Source organism: Haplochromis burtoni, unplaced genomic scaffold (genome assembly GCF_018398535.1).
Source record: "Haplochromis burtoni strain Fernald_Lab_line unplaced genomic scaffold, NCSU_Asbu1 Contig_11, whole genome shotgun sequence".
In the NCBI taxonomy this organism is placed as follows: domain Eukaryota; kingdom Metazoa; phylum Chordata; class Actinopteri; order Cichliformes; family Cichlidae; genus Haplochromis; species Haplochromis burtoni.
This window is the reverse complement of record NW_024582372.1, coordinates 1,853,537-1,869,158: the sequence shown is the minus strand read 5'-3', so window position 1 is coordinate 1,869,158 and position 15,622 is coordinate 1,853,537. Positions and strand designations below refer to the sequence as shown.

The following is a 15,622-nucleotide window of genomic DNA, read 5'->3' as shown; positions in this document are numbered from 1 at the left end:
TGTCGTATGGATTGGGCAGATTGTATGTTGCTAAAGAACATACAAAGCTGTGCTAGGTAGAGAAAATTACCTTCTGAGCACCATGTGAAAACAAGCAGCTGGTTGGTATTAAAAATGGTTGCTTTTGTGCAGTGTTTTTGAATTTGTCATAAAATGAAGATCTGCTTGATAGTGACAGCAAAATGCTGCTAACCAACTAATTGTTTAAGTCTTTAGTTATTAAATTTATAGACAAAACATAGATTCTCCCACAAAAATTGTAAAGTTTTATATTGTGCCCCCTGCTGGTAGTTGTCACAATGAAGCGTTACTTCAGTTTCAAAGTCAAACCCCCCCCCCCCAAAAAAAGAGCACAGTCGGGTTACTTCTTTCTCACTTTTATTGAAAGAAATTGTCTTTCCTCCAGTTATCTAAAAAAAAAAAGGAAAGGGGGAAAAAAGGAGCTTGCTTCCACTTTGCAATTCCTCATCAAACATTGCCAAAACTGGGAGGTGTGCCAAAATCAAAGGCTGAATTAAAAATTTTGTACAGTATAATGGTCAGTCTTTAAAAATAAGAACTGCTGACAAAACAAAAGCCACGAAAACACTCAGGTGCGCAGACTTTCTGTAGGTTTGTGTGTGTACACTGCTCTTCTGTACCAAGATCAGCTGATGTATAATCTGTCAGGTGGACATGTACATTTATCCTATAGGACCAGTGGTTAAAGATTACATTCTTTAGTTTATCGAATCCTCTTCTGTTGGCGTGCGCGGTAGATGTCGTGTATGGGAGGAGCGATCGCTCCTTTATCATCCTCCTCGTCTGAGTCTGCGTTAGGCCTCTTGAGTGACTTGGCAATAGTGTGGTTCTCCATGGATCCGTTGCCCTCCCCTCCTACATCAGGCTGTCTACCAGTGATCAGCTCTACAGCAGCATCAACAGCTACAAAGAGCAGGGGTAAAAAAAGAGAAGCAGGTCAAATGAAAAGTACAACAACCTGTTAACACACAATTAGGCAGTGTAAAACAGCTGCTCTGTCACTACAGCATCCATCACCACAGCTTTTCTTCTAATGTGACTAAAAATAGAAGTTGTATGGATTCATCCTAAATGCAGACTTACTCTCAGGAAGTGTGCATCTCCTGAAAGTTTCCATGAGCTCATCCACTTGAACAAAGGGACCCTGCAGCAACACACAATCACACACTCTTTTGAATCCAAGCAGCAAGGAGAGGGGAAAAAAACTGTTCCTAACATCTTTTATTCATTGCCAGTAAATATGAGCTTGATAAGTGTTAAGCTGCTGCTACTAACAGTGAAGCACGTAGGCGGAGGGAGCAGCTTCATTAGGATGACAGCAGCTGGGGGGACTGGGAAAACTCCACCAGGGACAGGGTGTAAACCTGGAGCTGCAGGGAGAAACACGAGAAGCTACGTCAAAGATGAATCCTTTCATGCTTTATGCAGCAGAGAGAGCAGTGGAAAGATGCATCGTGCTCGTAGGTTTACTGGATTTGAGGACTACGTACGGGCAAGGTGACGTGGCTGGAAGGGGATCATCTGATTTGTGTCTGGTTTGGGATACTCAGGTTTACGGTCAACTTCGTCCTTTAAAGCAGGTACAGAGGGTGCCACCACAGTCTCTGGTAGAAGTGCTGCCAGTTTGGCACGTGACACATCCTACAAAAAAGACACGGATACAAATTAAGTATAAGTTCATGTCAGCAGAAAAGCTGGAATCTGCTTATTTTGCAGGAACAGGATACTGCGACGCCAAATGGGAAAACACACACCTTGTATCCAAGGGCCTTGAGTTCACTGGTGGAGCAGGGATAGAGGTCCATAAACTTGTATCTATCTACGAGTAAGGCCGTTTCTTTTCCCTCGTATTCATCCTTAAAGGCCATGAAACGCCTGCGCTCGACTTTCAGAATACTGGCTAGGTCTCCTATGTTGCTCTCGAAGGCAAGGAACCGGGCCCAGATCTCACTGAAAAAAACAAAACACACATCACAGTTAATAAACATTGATATCGACAGTTATGACATAAACGTACATGTATGCAATTTATTCAATATTTGACATTACCCCGATTTTTCTGGTGATAAGCTTCCTGAGGTGAGGACACGTTCAAACAAAACCCTGGTGTTGTTATCCTCTGAAAGCCAAAAAAACCCCTGATTATTTACAACAACAACAGGAGACATTTTTGCATTACAAAGGAAGAAACTAAGACATCACTATTTCTTTGATATCAAAAGTAACCCACAGAACTTGTTACGTACCATTGAGGTGTGAGAGGTAATCGATGTATGCAAGTATGTACTCTGGAATGTCGCCATACTTCTTCAAACCAAGCTCAAAAATTTTAAAGGCCACTGATTTATCCTTTTAACAAAAAAACAAAAACAACAAAAGCCCTTAGACCTGTATGCGTGAAAAACACACAGTTCATACACTACACATCTGATCACGTGTTCTTACCTTGCTGCAGTAGTATTCCATGAGCGCTGCGGTGACGTACACATGATGACGTGTGCGTAGATCTTCTCTGGCTTTTTTAAAGATGGTGCGACCTGATTTGATGCCCTCGGCTCTCCTGGCAAACTTCATGTACTGGATGTAGACCAGTGTGGGGTCGATGTCTTCAATCGCCAACAACTTGTTATAGATGCTGTGGACCTTTTCGTACTTCATGCGACTCTAAGACAGCAGAAAAGGAAATGTGCCGATAAGCCAGCGTGCCTCTTTCAGTCTGGGTTACAGCGTGTGCAGAGTTCGTAATGGACCCTCACCTCCTCATAGTCAGCAAAAGCAAAGTATAGAAGCATGTTCTTTTTCAGAAGAGTCCCGATGGCACGTTCATAGATGTTAGCTGCCTCATCGCTGAACAGCTTTGAGTTATTCATGTCCTGAGGGGTAGGGGGTAGAAATACAGACTTATGGGACTGTTTGAGCTGAAGTTTGGCTTTATTTGAAAAATACTTAAGAGCCTTTAAACAAAAATACACATTAAATTTCACAATGACAAGGTTCATCTCTTACCCCTTTCTCTGCCAAAAGTTTGCTGGACTGCTCCAGGTACTGTGCTGCCTCATACCATATGTCAGGATGGTGGCCCAGGACCAGCAGGCACTGTTCATAGGCAAACATCACTGCACCACAAAAAATAAGAGTTAGTGACTAAAATATTGTCTCTTCAACAGCTGAGGTTAAGCACATCTCAAGAATGCACGTGGAGAAAAGCGTCAATCCGCGCCCTCTAGTGGCTTCAATCCCACATGTCATGCATTACCCACTGACTACAGTTGAAAACGTACTAAAAAAATTACATATCAGCATAACAACTGGAATTACAGTCCTCCCGACACAAACACAGAATAAGATTTACCAACAACAGCTTGGCCACAAGCAGTTACCTCTCTTTGTAATGAGGGTCTGGTCTTCTGTGCGCAGTGGGTTGCTTTTTTCCCACTGAATGTACTTCTTCCACATTTCCACCTGCTGTGCTTCCTGAGGGGAGTTCTGAGGTGGTACTGATGGTGCATTCCTGTCCAGCCCTTTCATCACTGTCTCATACTCCTGAAATATGGAAACAATACAGAAATCTGTATTAGCTTTATAATGAGAGTACACAGGACAAAGGACTGCACGTAGGCCTGTACATACTTGGGACACTGTGCAATATCTCACCTTAGCTACTCTCCTGGCATTCATGTAGTCTCTACTTCGATCCTCAATCATCTTTTTGGCCAAATGTACATTGATACCCTGTTTGTGAGACAGACAAGTCAGTCTACCAGTCACTCGGTACTCATGATGAAAAACCAAAAACTCCATTTAAGAGCAGAAAAAGGTGGACCACCCGCCTCTTCATATTTGCTATAATCTCTCCAGAGCTGTTCAATGTTGATCATAGGGTTCACGCAGCCTCTCTGATACACCCGCCGTACTGCGGTGATTCGCTGGTTCTCTGCATATGAACCCACAGCCTCACTAATAAAACAAAAATTTCAACATTAAAGAGATGCTAAGAGAGTTGAGTAGCAATAAGGTCATGAAACAAAAATCACTTACACTCCCTTGAGGAAATTGATGTAATCCACCCAGATCTGAAAGAGTAACAGATAGCAGTTATGCAATAGTAGTTTAAAAAACACTTATACCATTAGTACAAATACATTGTTCAGATTTGCATACCTGATATGACATAATTTCCATGCCAATTTTATCCAAGGCAAAGTCATAAGCCTGGGCCATCTTCTCTCTGATGGCAAGAAGAAGAGGTGTAAAATTGTATGGCAGTAAATAAATGCTCAATAAAACAATGCAGCTTGTCATCTTACTTGTAGCTGGGAAGCTTTCCTTTGGTCTCTCGAACATATGAGAGGTAGCATTTCCACAGGTCGATGTGCAACACTTTCATTAGGCATCTCTGAAACAACTACAGGGGCCAGAAGATGTTAGACAACAAAGCAGATGGAAACACACTTTTATATGTCACATACAGTCACAACACTTTCTCCTAACTATCTGACTCTGGATGCAGATCATCTGTTTACAATGTAGCAGGACTGCTACATTTACATAACGGCATGAAGTTAAACCCAGAATACCAGATTTGTTCATGTTCAAATCTTTGACCTAAAATGTATTTCATGTATATCAATTTATTGTTTTTATTTAATATTTATAAGGGGGATAAATGTTGAAAAGCTTAAAGACATCTAAAGACACACTGCTAGTGTGGAAACCTAGTGAGAAAAATCCCCCAAAGTGTCATCAATTGAGTTCAAAAAAGCAACTAACCCACTTCTAACAAGACTTATTATTGATTTATAAAATTAATATTTTCTATTTAATCACCATTTCCAGGTGCTTTTTAATGGGTACTATAATTGTCTGTATGCATATTCCCTTTGAAATCAGAAACAATACTTAACTAGTGTATTTAGGAAGTCATACCACCCTTCCCAGATTTTAAAATTTCACTTTCAGATTTCACGAGTGAGGCGGACACTTACCTTTTCTACCTTGTCATAGTTTTTAGCCTTGATCTGAAAATAAGAGTGTAATGCAATGTTAATTTTCCTGTACTTTTATGGCTTATCGGAAACATGCATTCATGCAAATGTAACAACCATTCACAAACGCACGCACATACACGACCTCAAAGATCAACAAAGTGAAATTCACACAAGAATGACAAACTACTTTTAGAAAGGGGTTTATTTTCATTGTAGTTGCGCCACATTACCCAGGAAAAATACTGAAATTGGACTTCAGGCTGAGAAATCCAGTATTCAGAGAAAAAAAAAAGGGCCCTTTTCCACATAGCTCAAAGCCTCAGGTGTGCTCGATCCATTAGTAAAAATTTGCAGCGATGAATTTCTTACGGCCTACTACAAATGAGCTGAAACCATCCTCCGGTACGTAGAGGTAAGGCTGTTATTTCTGTGGCATAAGCACTGTAGAAATGTGTAAGCACATCCATTTTTATCCATAGTGCAATAATAAAAATTTGAAAAATGATTAGGGGGGTGGGGGTGGGTGCGCTGAATTAGGCTTATGGTAACAAAAACAATAACTTTGCATGGCTACACTGACAAAGCAAAGGTCACTGCTATAACACACTTAAGGAGGCTTAAATATGTAAAACGTCACAGAGATGTCATGAAATTATTAACAATGTCCTGACACTGCAGCTTAGACAGTTTACAGATTAATGTTAATATTTACACAGAAATGTGGACCAAATTCTAAACTAGTTGTTTTTGTGCGACCTATTAAACAAAAATACTAAGACTGCAACGTTCCTATGGCTGTAAGGCCCAATGTAACTGCACTGGTATGTACAAAAGCCATTTTAGACCTACAAGAATAACATTAACATAAAAGATTTCAAGGTCAACTACAATTAATTAACGGTGGAACTCAATTTTTTTCAGTCATTAGGAAATGTCTTAAGGTGCTTAGGAAATAACCTACACTTCCTACTCTTTAAAAAAAGAACAACAAACCCAGACATAAAGCACCAGTAAACCTTTAATAATAAGAGGAAGAATACAGTGACATGTAAATCTTTGAACAACTCTTCAAAACATGTTACTGTTACTCCAAAAAATATGAAGATAAATAAATACTGTTAAATACTCTTTAAAAAAAATAGGAAAAGTTGCAAAGGTGTGCAGCAACTTTTGCATGCGACAAAACTTTTCTTCGAATGTAAATGTTGCTCAAAAAACAAGAAAAATCTAGAGGACACTTATATCACCACATCAGATTTTGATGAAATATTCAAGTTAAAAATCCTTTACCACCAAACACTGTACTTTGTTGATAAAAAAATGAGATCATAAACTCTTTAATGGCCAGCTTAATATCTATCGATCGATCTATGTATATAGTAAAGTAAAACTTTAGTTATTTAAGCAAGCTTTGACATAGGAATAGAAATGGCATAAGATTTAATACTAGAATGTCTAGGCTTTCTGAAATGTAGTGTATTTGGTTGGGTTACTTGCTGAAAGGGTTAAGTGTGAGAGAATCACAGGTAGCTTTGTCAACAAAAGCTTTTACTAGAGCTGATGCAAATCCTGTTTTTGTGTAACACTGGAACAGAGAAGTTACATAATGTGCACAAATTACACTGCAGTGATGTTTTGTTTGGATGCATCTGCCTAGGTGGTTGTAGAAAAGCTCCTCCTGATATTTAACATGCCACATCCCTTTTTGCACTAAGTTGCATAATCGCTTCAAGCACAAAATTCTACTTGAGATGACTTGCTGCACCACACCTTTTTGTTAATGATTTAAAGCTTACTATCAGCTTACTTTAACTGAAAAAAAATGGAACGATCACAAGAAAAACATGAATATAATTAGACAAACAGCTTAAAGTAGAGAAAGCTCTTTAAGGCAGAAGATTAGTAAAGCCACATAATTTCTATTAAAAAAAAATTAAACGCAACTTCTCCACTATTTGTTGAAGATAACTACACTGAACTTTCCTTGAGGTGCCCTAGTTTCTGAGAAATGCAATCAAAATGGTCCTAATGTATAAGAGTACGGATTTTTTAGGTCCACCATCCAACAAATGAATACAGTACTGGCCGCTATCTTTCAACACTGCTGTTAAGGTAGCGCAAATCTGCAGTTCATATGTGAATACACAGTAGCTCAACTGCATTTAGTTCCCATAGTCATAAAGGTTATACAGGAGGATCCACTCTGAGAGAAAACAAGACACGAACTTAACAAACGTAGGCACACTTTACCCTGTTGTTTCCTCTCAAAACATTATCCATCATAGCACAGGCTGCTCATACTGTATAACTCAAACAAGTTAATGCACCCTGAAGGAAGCCCAAAGTAAGTTAGCCCCATTAAGCTCTTCTTACAAACTGCGTGTAAAATATTTTAGTAAGGGTACAAAATATAGATAAACCTCAGTCTAACAGTTAAAAACAGCTGGTTAGTCTCACTATACAGTGCCTATATTAATCAGACATAACTTTGTATTTTGATCAATGTGCTGCCTCAACATACACCCAACTGAGCCGTGGTCTCTAAAACTAGGTCTTCAAAAGTGGTGAGTTATGAAGAAGACATGCTATGATCTGCACAGAGCAAATGAGGTCTTTAGAAAATGTGCCTAACACACACACACACACACACAAAAGAATTTTGCATCAACTTTAAGTGAAAAACACTATGACGATTTTTGACTACTTAACTCTTTAATTTTTTAAGTTGAGATCATCCCCCACATACTTACCACACAGACTTTCTTTCTACATTATAATAAAAAAAACAAAACAACATATATTACTAACGCATACATCAAACTACGATAGTATAAAAAGGCCTTCTGTTGCTGGGGGGAAAGAAAACCCCACTTTGTCTGTTTTAGTTATTGACTGTTATTTCAGCTAACAGAAGGCTTAATGCAAGTATGCCGGAATAAAAACTGGGTTTGGGGTTTTGGAATTAACTGTTTGGTGGGGAAAGAGGACTAAACAACGTGGGTTTAAAAAAACCAAAACAAAACAAACTTTAAAAGTATTGTATAAGATCAGATTCAAAAATCAGCTTTATTAGTCGAGCATGCTTATCCATATAACAAATCTGACACTTGCTTAGAGCTCTTCCCTGCCATCTTCTGTTGCTACTAGCTGACCTCTAAAACTACACACACTAAAAGCTTACTTAACTTGAAATGCCACATTTTTTAATGTCAGTACTGTTTACATTTTATTTGCTTTGCATTTTATTGTAAATGTTAATATTATGTAAAATGGGAAAAAAAAAATCATCAGTCTACTGTCATGTCTTCTGCAGGTCCACAGCTTTGTTTAAAGCTGACAGTAGATGGTGTATCTACTATTCGTTTAAAAATTATAATTACTTTCCTGCTTTAAAAAAATGGATCCTAAGCAAACATCTAAAGTTAGAAACCACATATGTTCAAGTTTTGTTTTTGTTTTTTTAAATAGAGTGACTTTAAATAAAAATATTGTTTACGAGTCAAGCTTCCAGACAAAAAAACAAAACAAAAAGGCACCAGTGATGTGTAGATGCAACTGTTTTATTTTAACCCTCTAGCTTGTCTGCAGCAGATTACCAAGCAATAACCCAATAATAACAGTAATAGTAGACAACTCTTTAATAGCTTGCTGTTGATATTTTTAGAGGGCCTAAAAAGTGTGGACTTTAACAGTGATGCTTTACTGATGCAAATTAAGGAAATTGCTACTGGTCGTTTTAGAAAAGACTAGTCTGTTTGGGAAAGCACATCTCTCCCTGTATTTCAGTGTGTGAAGACCAGGGGTGGACACATGGGGGTGATGTAACTTCACACAGGGAAGAAACCCCCTCAACCAGCCAACTACAGCCACTAGAACCTCAAATAAACCCACATTTGGTGCACAGCACAAAAGTAGCAAGTCTCCAGAAGGCAGGAGTGGCCTTTTAACTGGAAACTAAAGTCTGATGATTTGGTGCAACTTCCTGTGTAACTTTTGGAAAGCACTGGTTTAAAATCAGTTGCAGTCATCTTCTGCAAAGGTGAAGGGCATCAAGGTTATTTTATTTGGTTAGTAAAAATTATTTGTTTGGGGAGGGGGGGGGAAATAAAAAGTCATTCTATCAGTAGCCTGTTCATGGCATTGAGGCAATAGGGTCACTTGTCTTCAGGAGGAGTGGGGAGAAAGAAAGGGCCACACAGTTAAAATGTTTTTATACAGTTACCCAAAAGAAATGACACAGGAGGCAATAAATTGACACAACAAGTGAATAAAAGGCTAATGCACTCCAATACTATTAAAATAGTTTTAATACTGTTGCAGACCAAACATGCAACAAATGCACTTTACCCCATTAAAAATATGGCGCAGAAAATGTGTACTTTAAAATCCTGGGAACATAAGAAGAATTTTGTGGAAAAGATACTGTTAGAACTAATTCCCCTTTGTTTGAATTTTTAAAAAGGCACAACTCTTAAGAAGTCAAGCAAGAGCCTGGGAAATATAAAGCGTTCCACATCATTCTTCACACATGTTCAATCCATGTCCTTCAGGTTTAAATCACTTGTTAATCGTGACTGTTGATGGCAATCTTGTAATGAAAACTACAAAATTTAGGACCAATAGTTCCAGCTGAAGTAGGCAGGCTCAGCGATCCAAAATAAGAGTTGTGACTTTATTGGTCATTGAAGTAAGACAGTTTGGTCGTGTGAAAAATCACATTGTTGATCATTTGAGGAAACAACAAAAATCCCAGCCATGCACACTAAATAAAATTTAAAAACAAAAGTCTTAACCTCAGCTTCAATGTATAGCTTCCAGAATCTGCCAGAACTTGGGAACTGTGAGACAAGTCGCTCATATGTCTTCCTTGCTTTGTCTATGGGTTGGTTCTAAAGAAGGAAAATGCATTGACACCTCACACTATTTAACATATCAAAAACCAGTCATGGGAGGAAAAGATTTTATGGCTGCTTTGTATTCTAACAGTTTATAACCCAAGCCCAACCACCCTTATTCCCCAGTTTCCTTAACCCCAGGAATACAACTCTGTGTCACTAAACCTGTGCTTCTCGAATCAGAATGCTCCATGCGTCAAGGTCATATGGGTTTTCTTCCAACTTCTTCTCTGCCTTCTTCACCTTCTCAGGGATATATTCTGCTGCTGCCTGCAAGACAGCACAAAGGCACAGGGACAACATAGTTATGCCTCTGAATAGTGCTGGGAACAACTAATCTAAGGGCCAAGCGCTAAGTGAGGCCCATCTTGAGGCTTAGAACATACATAAGTAGGTTTAGTATTCTATGGTAGTCAATAATAGAATAACTGGCTACAACACTGCAGGTAGAGAAATTTACGAATATTGGGGTGGTAATTCACATTACAAATACAGAAGAATGTCCAATTAGCTGGCATGTTAACTCCTTTTACGTGGCGCGACTAAGACTACATTCGATTGATGTGTACTAATAGATTATAAAAGTGTTTAAATTAACTCAATTGGTTTAAGCGTTAAGTCGCGACTTTACTACAAACGCTTATACTCAATATGGCGAACGACGGGCTAAACTTGCAGCTTTCAGTCGTAACCCAAACATACATATCTGCTACTAGTACTAGCTAAAATCGACGTAGAATAAGTCGAAACATAAGCAAATACTACCGCTTTGTCAACTTGCTAACATTATCCAAAATAACACGGTGTAAATCATGCATTCTTTTCAGCACGGGTTAGCTTGACCCGCTGCGTGTAGCTACCTGTTCGGCCGTTGCCTCCGTCGACATGGCTGGAAGAGTAACCTAGGTTAGAAATGTCTTTATCAATTGTGTGAACACTCAAAGAATAACGCGATGGCACGTTTTTAAAAACACTTCGTAATCGGCATAGCTTCAAAAAACACGATCACATTGCCATCAAGCGACTAGCCGCTCAACGGCTCGCCGATGTCTTAAAATGGCGTGACACTGGTGTTCCGCTCCGCCAATGGCAACAACAATAACAGTTCCGGCACGAGTCCTTCAAAATAAAGCGCCGATCTCTACGAAAGCGAGTTTGACAGTGTGCCCTTTGCCCCGCTCCTCTGAGTGCAGTTTATCTAAAGTTAAATTGTATGTTCTGTACACTACATTGTGTAAGAAAAATGATTTACACGATTAAAACTATAGTCTATTTGCATTTTTTCAAGTTTATTATTTTTTAAAATAAATAAATAAATAAATAAAATACCATGAAATTCTAAATGTGCCTTGTAAATTATGTTTTACTGTGATGTGCATCTGCTAATGTGCACTCAGGTGATTCTTATGCGACTGCAAACCGTGTTACAATTTTGACCTATAGGCGGCCTCTAGTAGTCTAGTAGTCAGTCAGTTTACAAATACTAACTTGTACCTCGACCCCTAGGCTTATTAATCCTTTTTGTGTAGATAAAAATACATACATAAATTAAAGCAAATCCGCTGTTTACTGAAATCGCAGAAGATATGGCAATCAGTAAAACAAAGCTTGTTTTGGGCTGCAGACTGCTGGCCACCTCACTGGCCAATAGGGGGAGACAAACGATAACCATCGAGAGCGCGCACTTTCATATAACCGTCTGGCAAAATCCAAGCAGACCAAAGCAAAAGACCACGGAGCCAGATCACAAGTAGACTGCTACCTTTTTTTTTCTTCTTCTTTCGTCCATACAAACTATTTCAGCAACAGCAACGCCGTGTTCGGTCTTCAGTGCTAAAGGAATTGATATACGGGGCCTTCTGCACATGTGGGTTCTTCTGATTACCCCCATTATCATCCCAGCTGTCCTCACCCAAGATAAACCAAGTTAGACAAGAGGTGTTCACACCTGTTTTCCAGCTGACCGGGCAGGCTCTGTGATTTGTTGTGTGTGACTCGGGTGAGGACAGATGAGGACTGACAAAGACAAATGCCTTTTGGTGGATTACATTATAGCTGGTCGACTCAGACACAAGGGGCTTATGGGCAGCTTTTTTGCCAGCTGGGTGCCTCCTGCCTGTCTGAGTAGTAGATTTCAGCTTGTATTTCCTTTGAAGGCTAGTCAGCATGTTTTTGGCATCACTAGTCCTACCTTTCATCATATTGATCTAGATTTCATATCTCTTCCAGGATCAGAATTAGAAAACAAAACAAAACAAAAAAAACCTGTTATTGCTGGTCTTTTCACAGCAGATCAGGCGAGCAGTACAAATTAAGATAAAAGAAGTCAGGAGTGGAATGAAGATGTGCTTGGACAATCGGTTAAGCAAATACCTTCTATCTGGGGCATTAGGGGTTGTGTCAATGTGAAGCCTAGAGTAAGTACTAGCTAGCTTATTTTTAGAACACATGATAGAAGGGTGGCTAAAAAGAGGATGCTGCTGCCTTTGGATTGTACATTTTCATATTCTATTTTTATTATTTTCTTCTAACTTTACTAGGCTATAGTAAGTATGCTGCTGACACTTTACTAGAGGAACAAATCATGAAGCAATCACATTAACAATTCAAACTTTATTGTTATTATTCTGAATATATGTAACCAAAAGTTGGAAATTGTATTTCACATTGTCATTTATTGATGTTAGCTATATATCCATCTCATCCTGGCAAAACCCGAAGGGGGACTATAGTATTGCATTAACACTTTGCCTGTGTTTTATTATACTTCAAATGTAAGCTACATCTCTGTGTTCATTCTTTTGTTCCTCTCATCCTTCTCACCCCCTTTGTCTTTATCATGTATGTTGTCAGTAATTTTCAGTATACCTTATTTCTTTTTATGAAAAAAAAAGCTCCCCATTGTAGTGTACTGTTTTCTGTCTAACCGACTTCCCAGAAACGAACCAGTGAATCCCCCATCTTTGCACCTGCTCTGTAATCATTTAATCTGGACTGGCCAATGCCGTCAGTTCGCAAACATTCGCTTCCAGTTCCTAGAGAAAAGAGACATGTTAGAGGCTGGCAGGCCCGCGGAGCGGTGCGTCTAGACAGGGTAACGGACACCCTTTACAGAGATGGGCAACGCTGCCCAAAGAAGACGGAGACGCGCTTGAATTGTGTAGCTACGACGTGGGTTCGGTGTGGTGTTTCTGGAAGCTCATATGCAAGAGTTATTTAGTGTTTAAAATGTGGGAGATGGTGGCGTTACCGAGAGCGAGCTCTCCCTTCCTGTCGTCTAGGACAAGATGGCAGCAATGCAGGCGAACTGTACATGGTATGGATTTATAAGTCCATAACATGTTCAGAGAAGCCCTGGATTATACTTATAGTGACTCTATGTGAAGGTAAGCAGCGGGGTGGTGGGAAGGCTATTTTTCTGTGGTGTTTATTTAGCCTAACCTTTGAAATGGTAGTCTAAATGTGACGCAATACTAAGTGACAACTTAGCTACAAACTTAGCTAGCGAGCTTTTGCCTTTATAACCCAATATGTAGGCGTACCTTTCGTGCGCAGGTAGTTCCCCCAGCACTTTGGATATTTGATTGGTTAAACCTGAATTAATTTTCTCTTTTAGTCAAACTGCAGTGTTATTATGTGCAAATTATTGGCGTGAGTGCCAACACTGACGCGATTGCTGTTTTCAGTGTTGTCACGGCGACCAGTTGATTTCTTTTAACTCAAGGTCGACTCGTTTAGCTTTGGAAACTACAATCGTTTGTTCTGTTAACTAACTCTAACTGGACGATAAGGATCGTGTGACTTAAGTAGTGAGTGCTGTGTTAGTTAAGGTTACATTGGGTTTCGCCTGTGAGTCAGCTAACATATGCTAGTCAAAGATTGTCCAATAATGTTAATACTTTATCATAATCAGGCATGGCAAAAATAAGCAGACTTTATGTACGACCCAGTCATACTTTTTGGTTTAAATTTGTACCAGATGTATGGCAGTGCCACGTATTGTTAAATTGTAGTTAACTGGAAGTGTAATTGTGATGAAGCATTTGAAGTGTCTCTGTCATTTTCAGACGTTTATGTTTTTCGGTAATGATGATCTAGAAAAAAAACCCTTTCAAGATAGAATACTAACAACAGCTCATTGAAGTGCACCCAGACTTGCGTTTTCCTGGACCAAAAATATGAAGCTGTTTTTGTCAGCAGGCATAAACACGTTGGAAGAAAAAAGGTTTAAGAACCCAAAGTATCAAGTTAATCATACAGTATATCTGTAATGATCTGCTTGGTGTTTTGCCGCATTAACTGTGGTGGTTTTGTGTTAAATATAAAGATTAGGACGTATAAGTGAGTTCCTTTGTGTGATCCAGCAAAATTAAAGTGTGCTGTGTAATTGTAGGCAAGATTATTTGAACAGCCAGCTATTTATGTGGCGGCAGCCATAGTGAGGTTCCTTCTCCTTTTAAAACTCAGAGAAATTCAATACCCAGACTGTGGCTTGTAAAGCTAATGTACTTTCCCTGCCTTACAGGTTTTTTTTCTTTTTCTTTTTACATTGCCAGTAACACTTGTCTGATGTAAATAGCATCAAGTGACTATCCAGTAATGTGTTGCTCATTTGGTTATGAGTAACTTAGATAAACTAGTCTTTAAGTTTCACAGCCTATTATAATACCTTGGTCACGTTACCACCAGTGAGCACTTGTGAGACTCAGCAGTGCAGTGCTGAAGTTTACTCTATTTTTTTTTTGTGAATTTTTTTTCTCCCCTCGATACTCTTGTCTGCTGATTATGTCTGTGTTCTTCACTTTATCAGTAGCATAGAAAGGCCACTAATGCATGGCTGTGGGTGGCAATGATGGCAGTAATGACAGATGAAAGTCAGGCCAGTAAATAACATAACTAGTGGTTTACCTTACAGTAATTGGTATTAGTGAGCAATTTTGGTTGGTGAGTGAGGGAATAATGACTGCACATATCTACTAAACCTGGGGCAACTGGTTATCTGTTTTGCACTGTGGCAAGCTTAAAGACCGGTTCTTGGGTGATGTTATCTTGAAGTGTGCGTACAGACATGAGGTAGTAAACGGTTACGCAGAGAGGTGTGGTGAGGGAAACATCAGTCTTCACTCTATCTTAACTGAAGTAATTGCTTTATTGTCTCTTGCCAATATCATGCACATACAGACAGCATCTTCTCAAAATGGCCCCCAATCCATTTCCTGCCCACTTTAAATACTCTAAAGACCACGCCTTCTCAATTCAGACTGGCCTATAAAAGAGCTGCAATTGGCCTCCTCTTTACTGGGACAACAAGATGGCCACCACAGAGGTAACCTGCAGAACACTTTGTTACATTAGTGCTTCCGAGCATAAACAAAACGGAGTGATTGAGTGTGTACGTAAGAGACCACCATGACAAGAAGAAGCTGTGATGTAGACTGAATTGCAGAAGTGTTGGGTGGTAACTGTGTGTTATCTCAAAAGTAAACATCTATTACAGCTCACAGGGGATAATTACCAGTGATCTGGTCAAAACCTTTATTGTGTGGATGCCTTAATAGGCATCCACACTATTGAGATCCTGTTTCTCTTTATTCTTTATTCCACTATATTCCAGTTGCTTCCGTACACTTTTTGGCACTCAACTACTCCCTCAGTTTTCAGCCGATTTTCTCCGTTCAAACTCTAAACTGTTCTGCTCTTTCTGCTAATGCCGGCTAT

The 15,622-nt window shown here is 39.3% G+C and overlaps 2 protein-coding genes across 4 annotated transcripts in view; one reads left to right on the top strand and one right to left on the bottom strand.

The window, feature by feature from the left end:
- Positions 1-361: 361 nt before the first annotated feature.
- On the bottom strand, positions 362-10,999 carry cstf3 (cleavage stimulation factor, 3' pre-RNA, subunit 3). Its single transcript, XM_005915145.3, has 20 exons — positions 10,765-10,999; positions 10,070-10,174; positions 9,803-9,898; positions 5,007-5,039; positions 4,329-4,426; positions 4,183-4,249; positions 4,060-4,094; positions 3,852-3,978; positions 3,676-3,753; positions 3,402-3,564; positions 3,028-3,137; positions 2,778-2,894; positions 2,467-2,685; positions 2,268-2,370; positions 2,071-2,140; positions 1,776-1,971; positions 1,512-1,662; positions 1,297-1,391; positions 1,105-1,165; positions 362-924 (listed from the first exon to the last, which is right to left on the bottom strand). Exons 1-20 carry the CDS (start codon positions 10,789-10,791, stop codon positions 725-727), a joined length of 2,151 nt encoding a protein of 716 aa, XP_005915207.1. The 5' UTR covers positions 10,792-10,999; the 3' UTR covers positions 362-724.
- Positions 11,000-12,918: 1,919 nt separating this feature from the next.
- The window catches only part of hipk3b (homeodomain interacting protein kinase 3b), a 52,824-nt gene continuing 50,120 nt past the window's right edge, over positions 12,919-15,622 (top strand). For 2 of the 3 annotated variants that reach the window (XM_005915147.2, XM_005915146.2), the window contains exon 1: positions 12,919-13,290. In XM_005915147.2, the coding sequence (XP_005915209.1) occupies positions 13,218-13,290 (73 nt within the window). In that variant the 5' untranslated portion in view covers positions 12,919-13,217. The other variant, XM_005915149.2, reaches the window with a different exon arrangement.